Below are 12,606 nucleotides of genomic sequence, written 5' to 3'. Positions count from 1 at the left end.
CCCAAATCTATTCCCATGGGCCACTCCGAGCTCCGCGCTATTTCTATGGTCAATGGACAAACAAGTCAACCAAAAAAAAAAAAAAGCAGCGATGGCTTGAGGTGGGGGCGGCATTGTCCGGGGTCCTTTCATTTGGGGGATGCTTTGTATATGGCGGCAGGAATTTTCCGATTTCATGGCTGTCACCCCGCCCCTCCCCAGTAGGTATCAATAATAAATAACTGCGGACAATCGCGCGTCCCCCCGCATATTTCTATTATCTGTTATGGTGCATTACATCCGGGGATTGGGGGGCGACCATTGACTCAGCCACTGGGAATCTTTCTAAGATGATTACATGGTCCCTGCCGTAATATTATCCCGAGCCGGGAAACGAGGGTGTGCGGGGCGTACAGTGCGGTGATCTCCATGAGACCAGGCGACGTGCCGGATTCTCATCATAATCGCTGGATGGGAATCAGGACTCAGACGGCGGCAGCAGCGGAGGGCGTGCGCTGCCAGGTGACAATGTGTCTGACGGCTGGACGCTCCGCGCCTCGCCTCCCGATCTGTTAGGCCAATTGGTTCCTGTAAAGGTGACGAGACGGAAACCAGAAAGAGACGGACACAAGAAAGAGCCGATAGAATAGGAATAGCCCAGACGAAATAATGGCGGCAAGCGCCGGAGCACAATCACCCCCACCGTGCTGGCCGGACACCGGAGAACGTACTGGCCACATACAGACCCAATAATGCCATGACGGGGGTCTGGGTGTAAGAAGGAAACCAGAAAGAGACGGACACAAGAAAGAGCCGATAGAATAGGAATAGCCCAGATGGAAGCCTTCCCCGGATTCATGAACTCATCGTTACATACGATCCTTCTACCGCACTATTACCGCATCCTGCTCAATTACACCGTGTCATATTACGCGCGGTTATACTAATGTGAAGGGTTACATATTACACACACTTATATATTACACATGGTTATATGTCACGAGTGGTTACATATGTTACATGTCATGGACACATCACATGCGCCTACATATCACGAGCGGTCACATATTATGCAGTTATATATCATGCACGGTTACATATTAGTCAGTTATATATCACGCACGTTTATATATTTTGCAGAGTTACACATTACGCAGTTACATATTATGCAGGGTTATATATCAAGCATGCTTACGTATTACACACGGTAACACATTACACACGGTTACATATCTCACACACACATTACGCGCGGTTACATATCACGCACACATTACGCGCGGTTACATATCTCACACACACACATTACGCGCGGTTACATATCACGCACACATTACGCGCGGTTACATATCACGCACACATTACGCGCGGTTACATATCACGCACACATTACGCGCGGTTACATATCACACACATTACGCGCGGTTACATATCACACACACACACATTACGCGCGGTTACATATCACACACACACACACACACATTACGCGCGGTTACATATCACACACACACACACATTACGCGCGGTTACATATCACACACACATTACGCGCGGTTACATATCACGCACACATTACGCGCGGTTACATATCACGCACACATTACGCGCGGTTACATATCACGCACACACACATTACGAGCGGTTACATATCACACACATTACGCGCGGTTACATAACACACACTACACGCGGTTACATATCACGCACACATTACGCGCGGTTACATATCACGCACACATTACGAGCGGTTACATATCACACACACACACACACATTACGAGCGGTTACATATCACACACACACATTACGAGCGGTTACATATCTCACTCACACACACACACACACACACACATTACGAGCGGTTACATATCTCACACACACACATTACGAGCGGTTACATATCACACACACATTACGAGCGGTTACATATCACACACACACATTACGAGCGGTTACATATCTCACACACACACACACACATTACGAGCGGTTACATATCACACACACATTACGCGCGGTTACATATCACACACACACACACACACACATTACGCGCGGTTACATATCACACACACATTACGCGCGGTTACATATCACACACACATTACGAGCGGTTACATAACACACACACACACACACACACACACACACACATTACGCGCGGTTACATATCACACACACACACACATTACGAGCGGTTACATAACACACACACACACACACACACACACACTACGAGCGGTTACATATCACACCCGCCTATATCAGGGTGTCGCTGTCTCTGCTCTGGGGACACTGAGGCCTGATACAGCCATTGTCCGGCCACTTTTCCTCCCCTTCCTCTCGGTCGCAGTCTGTAAATCTTTATACCAGTAGATTACAAGACAGGAACTGCCAGACGACAGACCCCGCGGCTTCCCACAGGAACAGACAGAGGAGAGGCAGCACAGAGGCCGCTGCTACGGAGTGACGCTGATGGATGGCCGCCCGCTCGCCCGGGATGAGACAGGGTCACAGCTCCTGCTGCTCAGGTTGACGGCACCTGCTTTGCCTTTCAGGGCGTCTAATTGGGAAGCAGGAGATCTGCAGGTGGCGCAGGGCTTCCCGGCAGCCCCCAGTGTCGCTGGCCCAGCACTGAACTGGTGACCAGTGCACAGGACCTGTGCAGGAGAGAGAGAAAGCCTCCACGGCACGAGGATGAGGGGGGAAGATAGGCTCCACAGCGCGGGGGTATAGCCTCCATGGCACGGGGGTAGGAGACAGCATCCATGGCACTGGGGGGGGGGGGGGGGGGGGGAGACAGCCTCCACAGCACTGGGGGGGGAGACAGCCTCCACAGCACTGGGGGGGGGGGGGGGAGACAGCCTCCACAGCACTGGGGGGGGGGGGGGGGAGACAGCCTCCACAGCACTGGGGGGGGGGGGGGGGGGAGACAGCCTCCACAGCACTGGGGGGGGGGGGGGGAGACAGCCTCCACGGCACTGGGGGGGGGGGGGGGGGGGGGGGGGAGACAGCCTCCACGGCACTGGGGGGGGGGGGGGGGGGAGACAGCCTCCACGGCACTGGGGGGGGGGGGGGGGGGGGGGAGACAGCATCCACGGCACGGGGGGGGGGGGAAGAGACAGCATCCACGGCACGGGGGGGGGGGGGGGGGAGACAGCATCAACGGCACGGGGGGGGGAGACAGCATCCACGGCACGGGGGGGGGGGGGAGACAGCATCCACGGCACGGGGGGGGGGGGGGGGAGACAGCATCCACGGCACGGGGGGGGGGGGGGGGGAGGGGGGGAGAGAGACAGCATCCACAGCACTGGGAGAGACAACCTCCACGGGGGTGCAGCACACTTACGCTCACATTCCTTCACATCCAGATTGAACTGCTGTAAGGCCCCCATGGTGATCTGCTTCACCTCCGCCTCCAGGAGCAGCTGCGTCAGCGACGTGGACAGGTGCTTACAGGCCGACATGCAGGCCGTCTGCGCCACCTTACCCTACAAGACACAAGACAGACGGGGTCACAGCATGATGGAGGTGGAAGGAAGTGCTCTACAGAGTATATTATGGCCGGGTCTAGAGGTCAGAGCATGATGGGGGTGGTAGTGCTCTACAGAGTATATTATGGCTGGGTCTGGTGGTCAGAGCATGATGGGGGTGGTAGTGCTCTACAGAGTATATTATGGCTGGGTCTGGTGGTCAGAGCATGATGGGGGTGGTAGTGCTCTACAGAGTATATTATGGCTGGGTCTGGTGGTCAGAGCATGATGGGGGTGGTAGTGCTCTACAGAGTATATTATGGCCGGGTCTAGAGGTCAGAGCATGATGGGGGTGGTAGTGCTCTACAGAGTATATTATGGCTGGGTCTGGTGGTCAGAGCATGATGGGGGTGGTAGTGCTCTACAGAGTATATTATGGCTGGGTCTGGTGGTCAGAGCATGATGGGGGTGGTAGTGCTCTACAGAGTATAATATGGCCGGGTCTGGTGGTCAGAGCATGATGGCGGTGGTAGTGCTCTACAGAGTATATTATGGCTGGGTCTGGTAGTGCTCTACAAAGTATATTATGGCTGGGTCTGGTGGTCAGAGCATGATGGGGGTGGTAGTGCTCTATAGAGTATATTATGGCCGAGTCTGGTGGTCAGAACATGATGGGGGTGGTAGTGCTCTATAGAGTATATTATGGCCGGGTCTGGTGGTCAGAGCATGATGGGGGTGGTAGTGCTCTACAGAGTATATTATGGCTGGGTCTGGTGGTCCGAGCATGATGGGGGTGGTAGTGCTCTACAGAGTATATTATGGCTGGGTCTGGTGGTCCGAGCATGATGGGGGTGGTAGTGCTCTACAGAGTATATTATGGCTGGGTCTGGTGGTCAGAGCATGATGGGGGTGGTAGTGCTCTACAGAGTATATTATGGCTGGGTCTGGTGGTCAGAGCATGATGGGGGTGGTAGTGCTCTACAGAGTATATTATGGCCGGGTCTAGAGGTCAGAGCATGATGGGGGTGGTAGTGCTCTACAGAGTATATTATGGCCGGGCCTGGTGGTCAGAGCATGATGGGGGTGGTAGTGCTCTACAGAGTATAATATGGCCGGGTCTGGTGGTCAGAGCATGATGGCGGTGGTAGTGCTCTACAGAGTATATTATGGCTGGGTCTGGTAGTGCTCTACAAAGTATATTATGGCTGGGTCTGGTGGTCAGAGCATGATGGGGGTGGTAGTGCTCTATAGAGTATATTATGGCCGAGTCTGGTGGTCAGAACATGATGGGGGTGGTAGTGCTCTACAGAGTATATTATGGCTGGGTCTGGTGGTCCGAGCATGATGGGGGTGGTAGTGCTCTACAGAGTATATTATGGCCGGGTCTGGTGGTCAGAGCATGATGGGGGTGGTAGTGCTCTACAGAGTATATTATGGCTGGGTCTGGTGGTCCGAGCATGATGGGGGTGGTAGTGCTCTACAGAGTATATTATGGCTGGGTCTGGTGGTCAGAGCATGATGGGGGTGGTAGTGCTCTACAGAGTATATTATGGCTGGGTCTGGTGGTCAGAGCATGATGGGGGTGGTAGTGCTCTACAGAGTATATTATGGCCGGGTCTGGTGGTCAGAGCATGATGGGGGTGGTAGTGCTCTACAGAGTATATTATGGCCGAGTCTGGTGGTCAGAGCATAATGGGGGTGGTAGTGCTCTGTAGAGTTTATTATGGCTGGGTCTGGTGGTCAGAGCATGATGGGGGTGGTAGTGCTCTACAGACTATATTATGGTCGAGTCTGGTGGTCAGAGCATGATGGGGGTGGTAGTGCTCTACAGAGTATATTATGGCTGGGTCTAGAGGTCAGAGCATAATGGGGGTGGTAGTGCTCTGTAGAGTATATTATGGCTGGGTCTGGTGGTCAGAGCATAATGGGGGTGGTAGTGCTCTGTAGAGTATATTATGGCTGGGTCTGGTGGTCAGAGCATAATGGGGGTGGTAGTGCTCTGTAGAGTATATTATGGCCGAGTCTGGTGGTCGGAGCATGATGGGGGTGGTAGTGCTCTACAGAGTATATTATGGCCGAGTCTGGTGGTCAGAGCATGATGGGGGTGGTAGTGCTCTACAGACTATATTATGGCCGAGTCTGGTGGTCAGAGCATGATGGGGGTGGTAGTGCTCTACAGAGTATATTATGGCCGGGTCTGGTGGTCAGAGCATGATGGGGGTGATAGTGCTCTACAGAGTATATTATGGCTGGGTCTGGTGGTCAGAGCATGGTGGGGGTGGTAGTGCTCTACAGAGTATATTATGGCTGGGTCTGGTGGTCAGAGCATGATGGGGGTGGTAGTGCTCTATAGAGTATATTATGGCTGGGTCTGGTGGTCGGAGCATGATGGGAGTGGTAGTGCTCTATAGAGTATATTATGGCTGGGTCTGGTGGTCGGAGCATTATTGGGGTGGTAGTGCTCTACAGAGTATATTATGGCTGGGTCTGGTGGTCGGAGCATGATGGGGGTGGTAAGTGCTCTACAGAGTATATTATGGCTGGGTCTGGTGGTCGGAGCATGATGGGGGTGGTAGTGCTCTACAGAGTATATTATGGCTGGGTCTGGTGGTCGGAGCATGATGGGGGTGGTAGTGCTCTACAGAGTATATTATGGCTGGGTCTGGTGGTCAGAGCATGATGGGGGTGGTAGTGCTCTACAGAGTATATTATGGCCGGGCCTGGTGGTCAGAGCATGATGGAGGTGGTAGTGCTCTACAGAGTATATTATGGCTGGGTCTGGTGGTCAGAGCATGATGAGGGTGAGCACATGGAGTGGAGACTATGAAATCCCAGAGAATGAGCAGAGCCGTCCCCAGCAGCACAGACTATTCCGGGAGACATTATACATGTAGTACAGGGATATTACAGAGGAGCTGCTGCTATAGAGCACACCAGATAAAGGCCAAGTAAGATCCATATCTTTGCTGCACACTCGAGGATTAGTACAAACAATGGTGCGGCACAACACACGAGGGTGCGGCACAACAACACCTGGCTGTGTGGAACACGCGACAGTGCGGCACAACACTGGCCGACGTGTGATGAATCCAAACCTCCTTCTCTAGATTTGGATTTCTTCACAATTCCCATTTCCATATCTAATGGTGGATATGGCAGTCACCTATCTGATCAGCTTTTGATTTTGCCTATGTAATGATCAGTGACAGCCACTTGGCTCATTTCTCTCGTCCCCTATGCTTCACACTGCAGCTATATTTGTTTTGGTTAAATTTCATAACAGCCAAACTCAGGAGGCAGAGCACAGAGACACAAAATTATTACTGGGCGGCCATCACTCTGTTCATCAGCTGCCATTCCATGGACCACTTCTAGTAGCATTTAACCACTGAATACCAGATGCAAAAACATGGATTTTTGTGAGTACTCACCGTAAAATCCTTTTCTCCGAGACGCTCATTGGGGGACACAGAGACTGTGGGTGTGTGCTTCTGCCGTCTGGAGGCTGACACTAAGTATACAAAAAAAGAGTTAGCTCCTCCTCCGCCACATACACCCTCGCCCCCAGACCGGGCGTAACTCAGTTTAGTGCATAAGCAGTAGGAGAACGCGCCTTAAACTCAGGCAAGAAATTATATGTCTGAAAAAGGGGCCACCCTAAACCCTACACAAGGATTTGTATAACTCAAAAATAAGTAAATGCCAACTGGCCAATAGGGTGGGTGCTGTGTCCCCCAATGAGCGTCTCGGAGAAAAGGATTTTACGGTGAGTACTCACAAAAATCCATGTTTCTCCTTCGTCTCATTGGGGGACACAGAGACTGTGGGACGTTCTAAAGCAGTCCTCTGGGCGGGATCTTAGCTCACCCAATCCATGCTAATTTGCTCCCCTGATTAGAGGTGCGCAACTGCTGCCTGGAGAATCTTTCTTCCCAGGGTTGCATCCGAGGATGCCTGGGTATGTACGTTATAATGTTTGACAAACGTATGCAAACTGGACCAGGTAGCTGCTTTGCACACCTGTTCCGCTGAAGCTTGGTGTCGCAGTGCCCATGAGGCACCCACTGCTCGAGCCGAGTGTGCCTTGATCCCTGCCGGAACCGGCGTGCCACTGATTTCATAAGATTCTTGGATCGTCAGGCGAACCCATCTGGCCAAAGTCGCTTTGGACGCAGCGAGCCCCTTCCGCCGCCCTTCTGGAATCACGAATAGAGAGTCTGTCTGGCGGAATGGTGCTGTCCTTGTCACATACCTCCTAAGGGCTCTTACCAGATCCAGGGTGTGCAATGCCTTTTCTACCCTGTGCACCGGTGCCGGGCAAAACAAGGGTAAGACAATGTCTTCGTTGATATGGAACGCAGACACAACCTTCGGCAAGAAGGGAGGAGCTGGCCTTAAAACTACCTTATCTTTATAAAAGGTTAGGAACGGCGGTTTACAAGATAAGGCCGCCAATTCCGAAACCCGCCTAATAGACGTTATAGCAACCAGAAAAACGACCTTTCTGGACAGGTAAGGTAAGGAGACTTCTTGCAACGGTTCGAAAGGAGCCTCCTGAAGGGCTCTGAGCACCAAGTTCAGGTCCCATGATTCCGTCGGCGCCTTATAGGGGGGTACTAAATGTGCGACCCCCTGCATAAACGTCCTAACCTGCCAGACGGAAGCGACCTTTCGTTGGAAAAGCACCGACAGGGCCGAGATTTGCGTTCTGAGCGAACTCGGAGCCAATCCTGCGTCCAGCCCTGCCTGCAGAAAAGCCAGTACATTGGGGATCGAAAAAACTAGAGGAGCCACTCCGCGATCCCTACACCAACGGAAAAAAACTTCCCAAGTCCGGTGATATACTTTCGCCGAGGAAGGCTTCCGGGCACTCGCCATCGTGGCCGCTACATCGCGCCTGAATCCTGCCTGTGTTAACAGCCAAGATTCAATGGCCACACCGTCAAACACAGGGCCCCTAAGTTCGGATGGCAGATCGGCCCCTGGGACAGTAAGTCCGGCCGATCTGGGAGACGCCAAGGTACGTCCACCACTAGTTGAACCAGATCTGCATACCAGGCCCGCCGGGGCCAGTCTGGGGCCACCAGAATTGCTGGAACCTTCTCTCTCCTTATTTTTCTGATGACTCTTGGAAGCAGAGGCAGCGGGGGAAACAAGTACGGGAGACGAAACTGTCTCCACGGAAGCACCAGAGCGTCTGCTGCGATTGCCTGCGGGTCGAGGGATCGAGCGACAAACCTTTGTACTTTGGCGTTCTCTCTGGATGCCATAAGGTCCACGTCTGGTGTCCCCCACCGTTGGCAGATCTGTTGAAAGACCTCGGGATGCAGGGACCATTCCCCTGCCGTGACCCCCTGTCGGCTGAGAAAATCTGCCGCCCAGTTTTCGACTCCTGGAATGTGCACCGCTGAAATTACCACGTGGTTCTTCTCTGCCCAACGCAGTACCAGCCCAACCTCGCGCATGGCTGCCTGGCTGCGCGTGCCCCCTTGATGGTTGACATATGCTACTGCTGTAGCATTGTCCGACTGAATGCGCACCGGCCGGTGTCTCAGCAACCGCTGAAAATGTTGCAGGGCCAATCGTATTGCCCGTATCTCCAGAATGTTGATCGGGAGATTTATCTCCCGAATGGACCACCGCCCCTGGGCTGTGTGACTCTGGAAAACTGCTCCCCAACCATGCAGGCTTGCATCGGTCGTCACCACCAACCACTGTTCCGGGGGGGAAAAGGTTTCCCCTGGACCAGAGACGAGTCGCGAGTCCACCATCGGAGTGATCGCCGGACCGGCGGAAGCAACTTGCACTGATGATTGAGAGACAGCAGCCCCCGGTCCCATGCTGACAAGAGCGCATGCTGAAGCGGACGGAGATGGAACTGGGCAAACGGGATTGCCTCCATCGCCGCCACCATTCTGCCCAACACACTCATGCCGTACCTGATGGATCTGGTGCCTGGCTGTAGAAGGTTCCGTACCCCCTGCTTGATCCTTCGCGCCTTGTCCTGAGGGAGGATCACCAGCCCCCGGGAGGTGTCGAAAACCATGCCTAGGAATACCATTCTCTGGGCTGGAACCAAGGACGATTTGTTTCGATTGATCAACCAGCCTAGACGGGCCAGGGTATCCAGAGTGATACTGACATTCCTCTGGCACGCTTGAAACGACGGACCCTTTACCAAAAGGTCGTCCAGGTACGGTAGTACCGTTATGCCCCGTGCATGCAGGATGGCCATAACCACCGCCATTATCTTCGTAAAGACTCTGGGGGCAGTGGCCAAACCGAAGGGCAGAGCCACAAATTGGAAATGTCGCCCTCCGATCGCAAAACGCAGGAACCTCTGGTGTGGAGGAAATATCGGAATGTGTAGATATGCATCCTGCACATCGATCGAGGCCAGGAATTCCCCTGGATCCATGGCTGCAATGACCGAGCGGAGGGACTCCATCCAGAACCGCCTGACCCTGATGAATCTGTTCAGGATCTTTAAATCCAGTACCAGCCTCACAGTCCCGTCTTTTTTGGGGACCGAAAACAGGTTGGAGTAAAAACCCTGCGTCTCTTCGCCTTGCGGCACTGGGACAATGACCCCTTTGCGCTGAAGCGTCATTATGGCCTGTAACAAACCTTCCGCCTGCGATTCTGTCCCGGAAAGTCGGGAACGGAAGAATCGCTGTGGCGGGAGTCCGACAAACTCTATCTTGTACCCGGACGATATCAATTCCGCCACCCAAGTGTCGCGTGCTACTGCGACCCAAACGTGGCTGAACCCTAGTAGGCGTCCGCCCACTCTGTCGTCCGTAGGTACGAAGCGCCTCGAGTCATTTTGCCGGAGGCTTTTGGGATCTGGCCCCCCTCGCCCTGGGCAAACGGCCTCGGCCTCTACCCAGCGGATTGGCTCTGTAAGAGGTTTGCCTTTCCCTACTCTGGCCATTGTTTGCGGAGGAGGATGCCCTGGCCGAAGTCCCCCCCCAGGGGCTACGAAAAGGCCGAAAACGCCTCTGCGTTTGCCTGAATGCCGGGCAACTCCTCTGCTGCGGGAGGAAACTACTTCTCCCCCCTGTGGCTTCTGAGATAAGCTTATCAAGCTTCTCACCGAACAACCGATTGCCCTGGAAAGGCAATGAGGTTAAGGATTTTTTAGAGATAGAATCCGCTTTCCACAACCTCAGCCATAATGCTCGCCTAATGGCGATCGCATTTGCTGCTGCCACAGCCGAACACTCGGCCGCGTCCAGTGAGGCGCTGATGAGATACTCACTCGCTCCTGATATCTGATTTGCAACTTCCAAGACCTCCGCGGGCAGATCCCTGTCTTGGAGGGCCTTATGCAGAGCGTCCGCCCATGAAACCATGGCCTTAGCCACCCAAGTTGCCGCAAAGGAGGGGGCCAGAGCCGACCCTGCTGCCTCATACACTGAGCGGGCAAGCCCCTCTAGGAGGCGATCAGTTGGGTCCTTGATGGAAGAAACACTGGGTATCGACAATAGCGACCTTGATGCTAAGCGTGATACCGGTGGGTCCACTACTGGCGACTCCACCCATCCTTTATGGAGCTCAGGAGGAAACGGATACTTTGCTTGCAGCGCTCTTTGCATTGCAAAACGCTTATCCGGGTGTTCTCTATGTTTTTGGACTAGATCCTCAAACTCCGGATGCGTGGCAAACCTTCTATGTGGTCGCCTGGTTTTCTTGAAGGAGACCTTGTGACCTGAGACCGTGGACACATCGTCCTCGATCTCTAATGTCTGATTGACTGCCTCAATGAGGCTGTCCACCGAGTCTTGGTACCCCAGACTTTCTAGATTCCAGGCATCCTCCTCACCCTGATCGCTCCCTGAGCTCAGCGACGGGGAACGAGATGCCCTAATACCCGCCGCCGAAGCCCCGGAGGGCCCGGCCGACGGGGAACGAGCTCTTTTGCCATGAGCTTGTCTGGAACTGGAGCGGCCTCTAACGGTCGGAGGGTCCTGAGACGTGGAAGAGCTGTCTTCTGCTGGCAGACCACCATCCTTGTCCCTGCCCGGGCCTCGAAGGGATTCAATTGCCCTTGTAAGGGACAACATAGAATCTGATAAAGATACCGCCCATTCCGGGGGGTCCTGACCTCTGGGCTCTGAAACAGTGGGAGGCTCCTGGGCGCGCTCCGACTCGCAGGCTTCACAAAATTTAACCGCCTGCGCCTTTGGCAGCCTGACCCCACAGGAAACGCAAACAGCGTATAGGAAAGAGTGAGCTTTCCCTTTGCCAGACATATTGCCCAAGCTTGAAGGTAGGGCAGAAGGAGGAGGAGGGTAACCCCTTCCCTGAGTACCAGTGCGGCTCTCGAAACGGGGTTGCACTCACCCACAGGTAACGTTCCACTCCTGTCGAACGACCGCGGAAATGCGAGGGGGGAGGGGAGTCGGTAGTCTCCGCTCCGGTACTGTATGCGCCCCCGCTCTCCACCCCCTGGGCTGAGCCGTACCGGAAGTTAGTGGGCGGGTCTTCCGGCTACCACCGGAAGTCGGCGGGCGGAGCCTCGCGCGATACCCACGGACTTCCTTATGCAGCGGGGGCCGCGGCCGCCGGCGGGGCTTCCAGCTGCACTCGGCGTGCGGCGTTACTCGCCGGGGGCAGCACCGGGTACCTGCGGTGCCAGGAGAGAGGCGGACCTCCCCATTTATCAAAGGTGAGCAGGGCCTTCCACTCACCCATAGGTACGCCGTGGGGGCTCTCTTGGGGTGCTCTCAACTCCATCCCCGGCAGGGAGGGGGAGGCTTCTGGAATGGGGACGAAACATCGATCCCTCAGCTCACCTGCGCCTCCAACTCAACCCCTGGACTCACTACCTAGGGGAGGAAGGGGCCTCAATCGCGTTGCAGGAGAGGAACAACGTGGAGGGTCGCTCACACGTGCTCGCCCGTTGAGGTTATGGGGAAACCGAATCCTCTTATCAGGATGCGTTGCCACCTCTTTACAAAATAAAAAAGAAAAATGGTAATCTGGGGAAAAGTCCCAGATGTGTCCCTCGGTGCGGGAGAGAAACACGTGGAGGGTTACTCACACGTGGTCGCCCGTTGATGATTTGGGGAGATCGGACCCTCTCTATAGGATCCGTCGCCCCTGTCATATCTTCATAGAAAAGAAAGCAAAAAAAAAAAATCTAGTC

At 54.3% G+C, this 12,606-nt stretch overlaps 1 protein-coding gene across 1 annotated transcript in view; it reads right to left on the bottom strand.

Annotated features, from left to right (window-relative positions):
* EXOC6B (exocyst complex component 6B) overlaps positions 1-12,606 on the bottom strand; it is a 187,009-nt gene that overhangs the window by 83,918 nt on the left and 90,485 nt on the right. Inside the window, exon 19 of the mRNA XM_073555069.1 lies at positions 3,332-3,473. Within this exon, the coding sequence (XP_073411170.1) occupies positions 3,332-3,473 (142 nt within the window). The remainder of the gene's footprint in view (positions 1-3,331; positions 3,474-12,606) is intronic.

The sequence above is a fragment of the Dendrobates tinctorius genome, unplaced genomic scaffold (genome assembly GCF_039654945.1).
Source record: "Dendrobates tinctorius isolate UK_male_01 unplaced genomic scaffold, ASM3965494v1 ptg000216l, whole genome shotgun sequence".
Lineage (NCBI taxonomy): Eukaryota > Metazoa > Chordata > Amphibia > Anura > Dendrobatidae > Dendrobates > Dendrobates tinctorius.
Note: the sequence above shows the minus strand (reverse complement) of the source record. Positions and strands in the feature narration are given on the sequence as shown.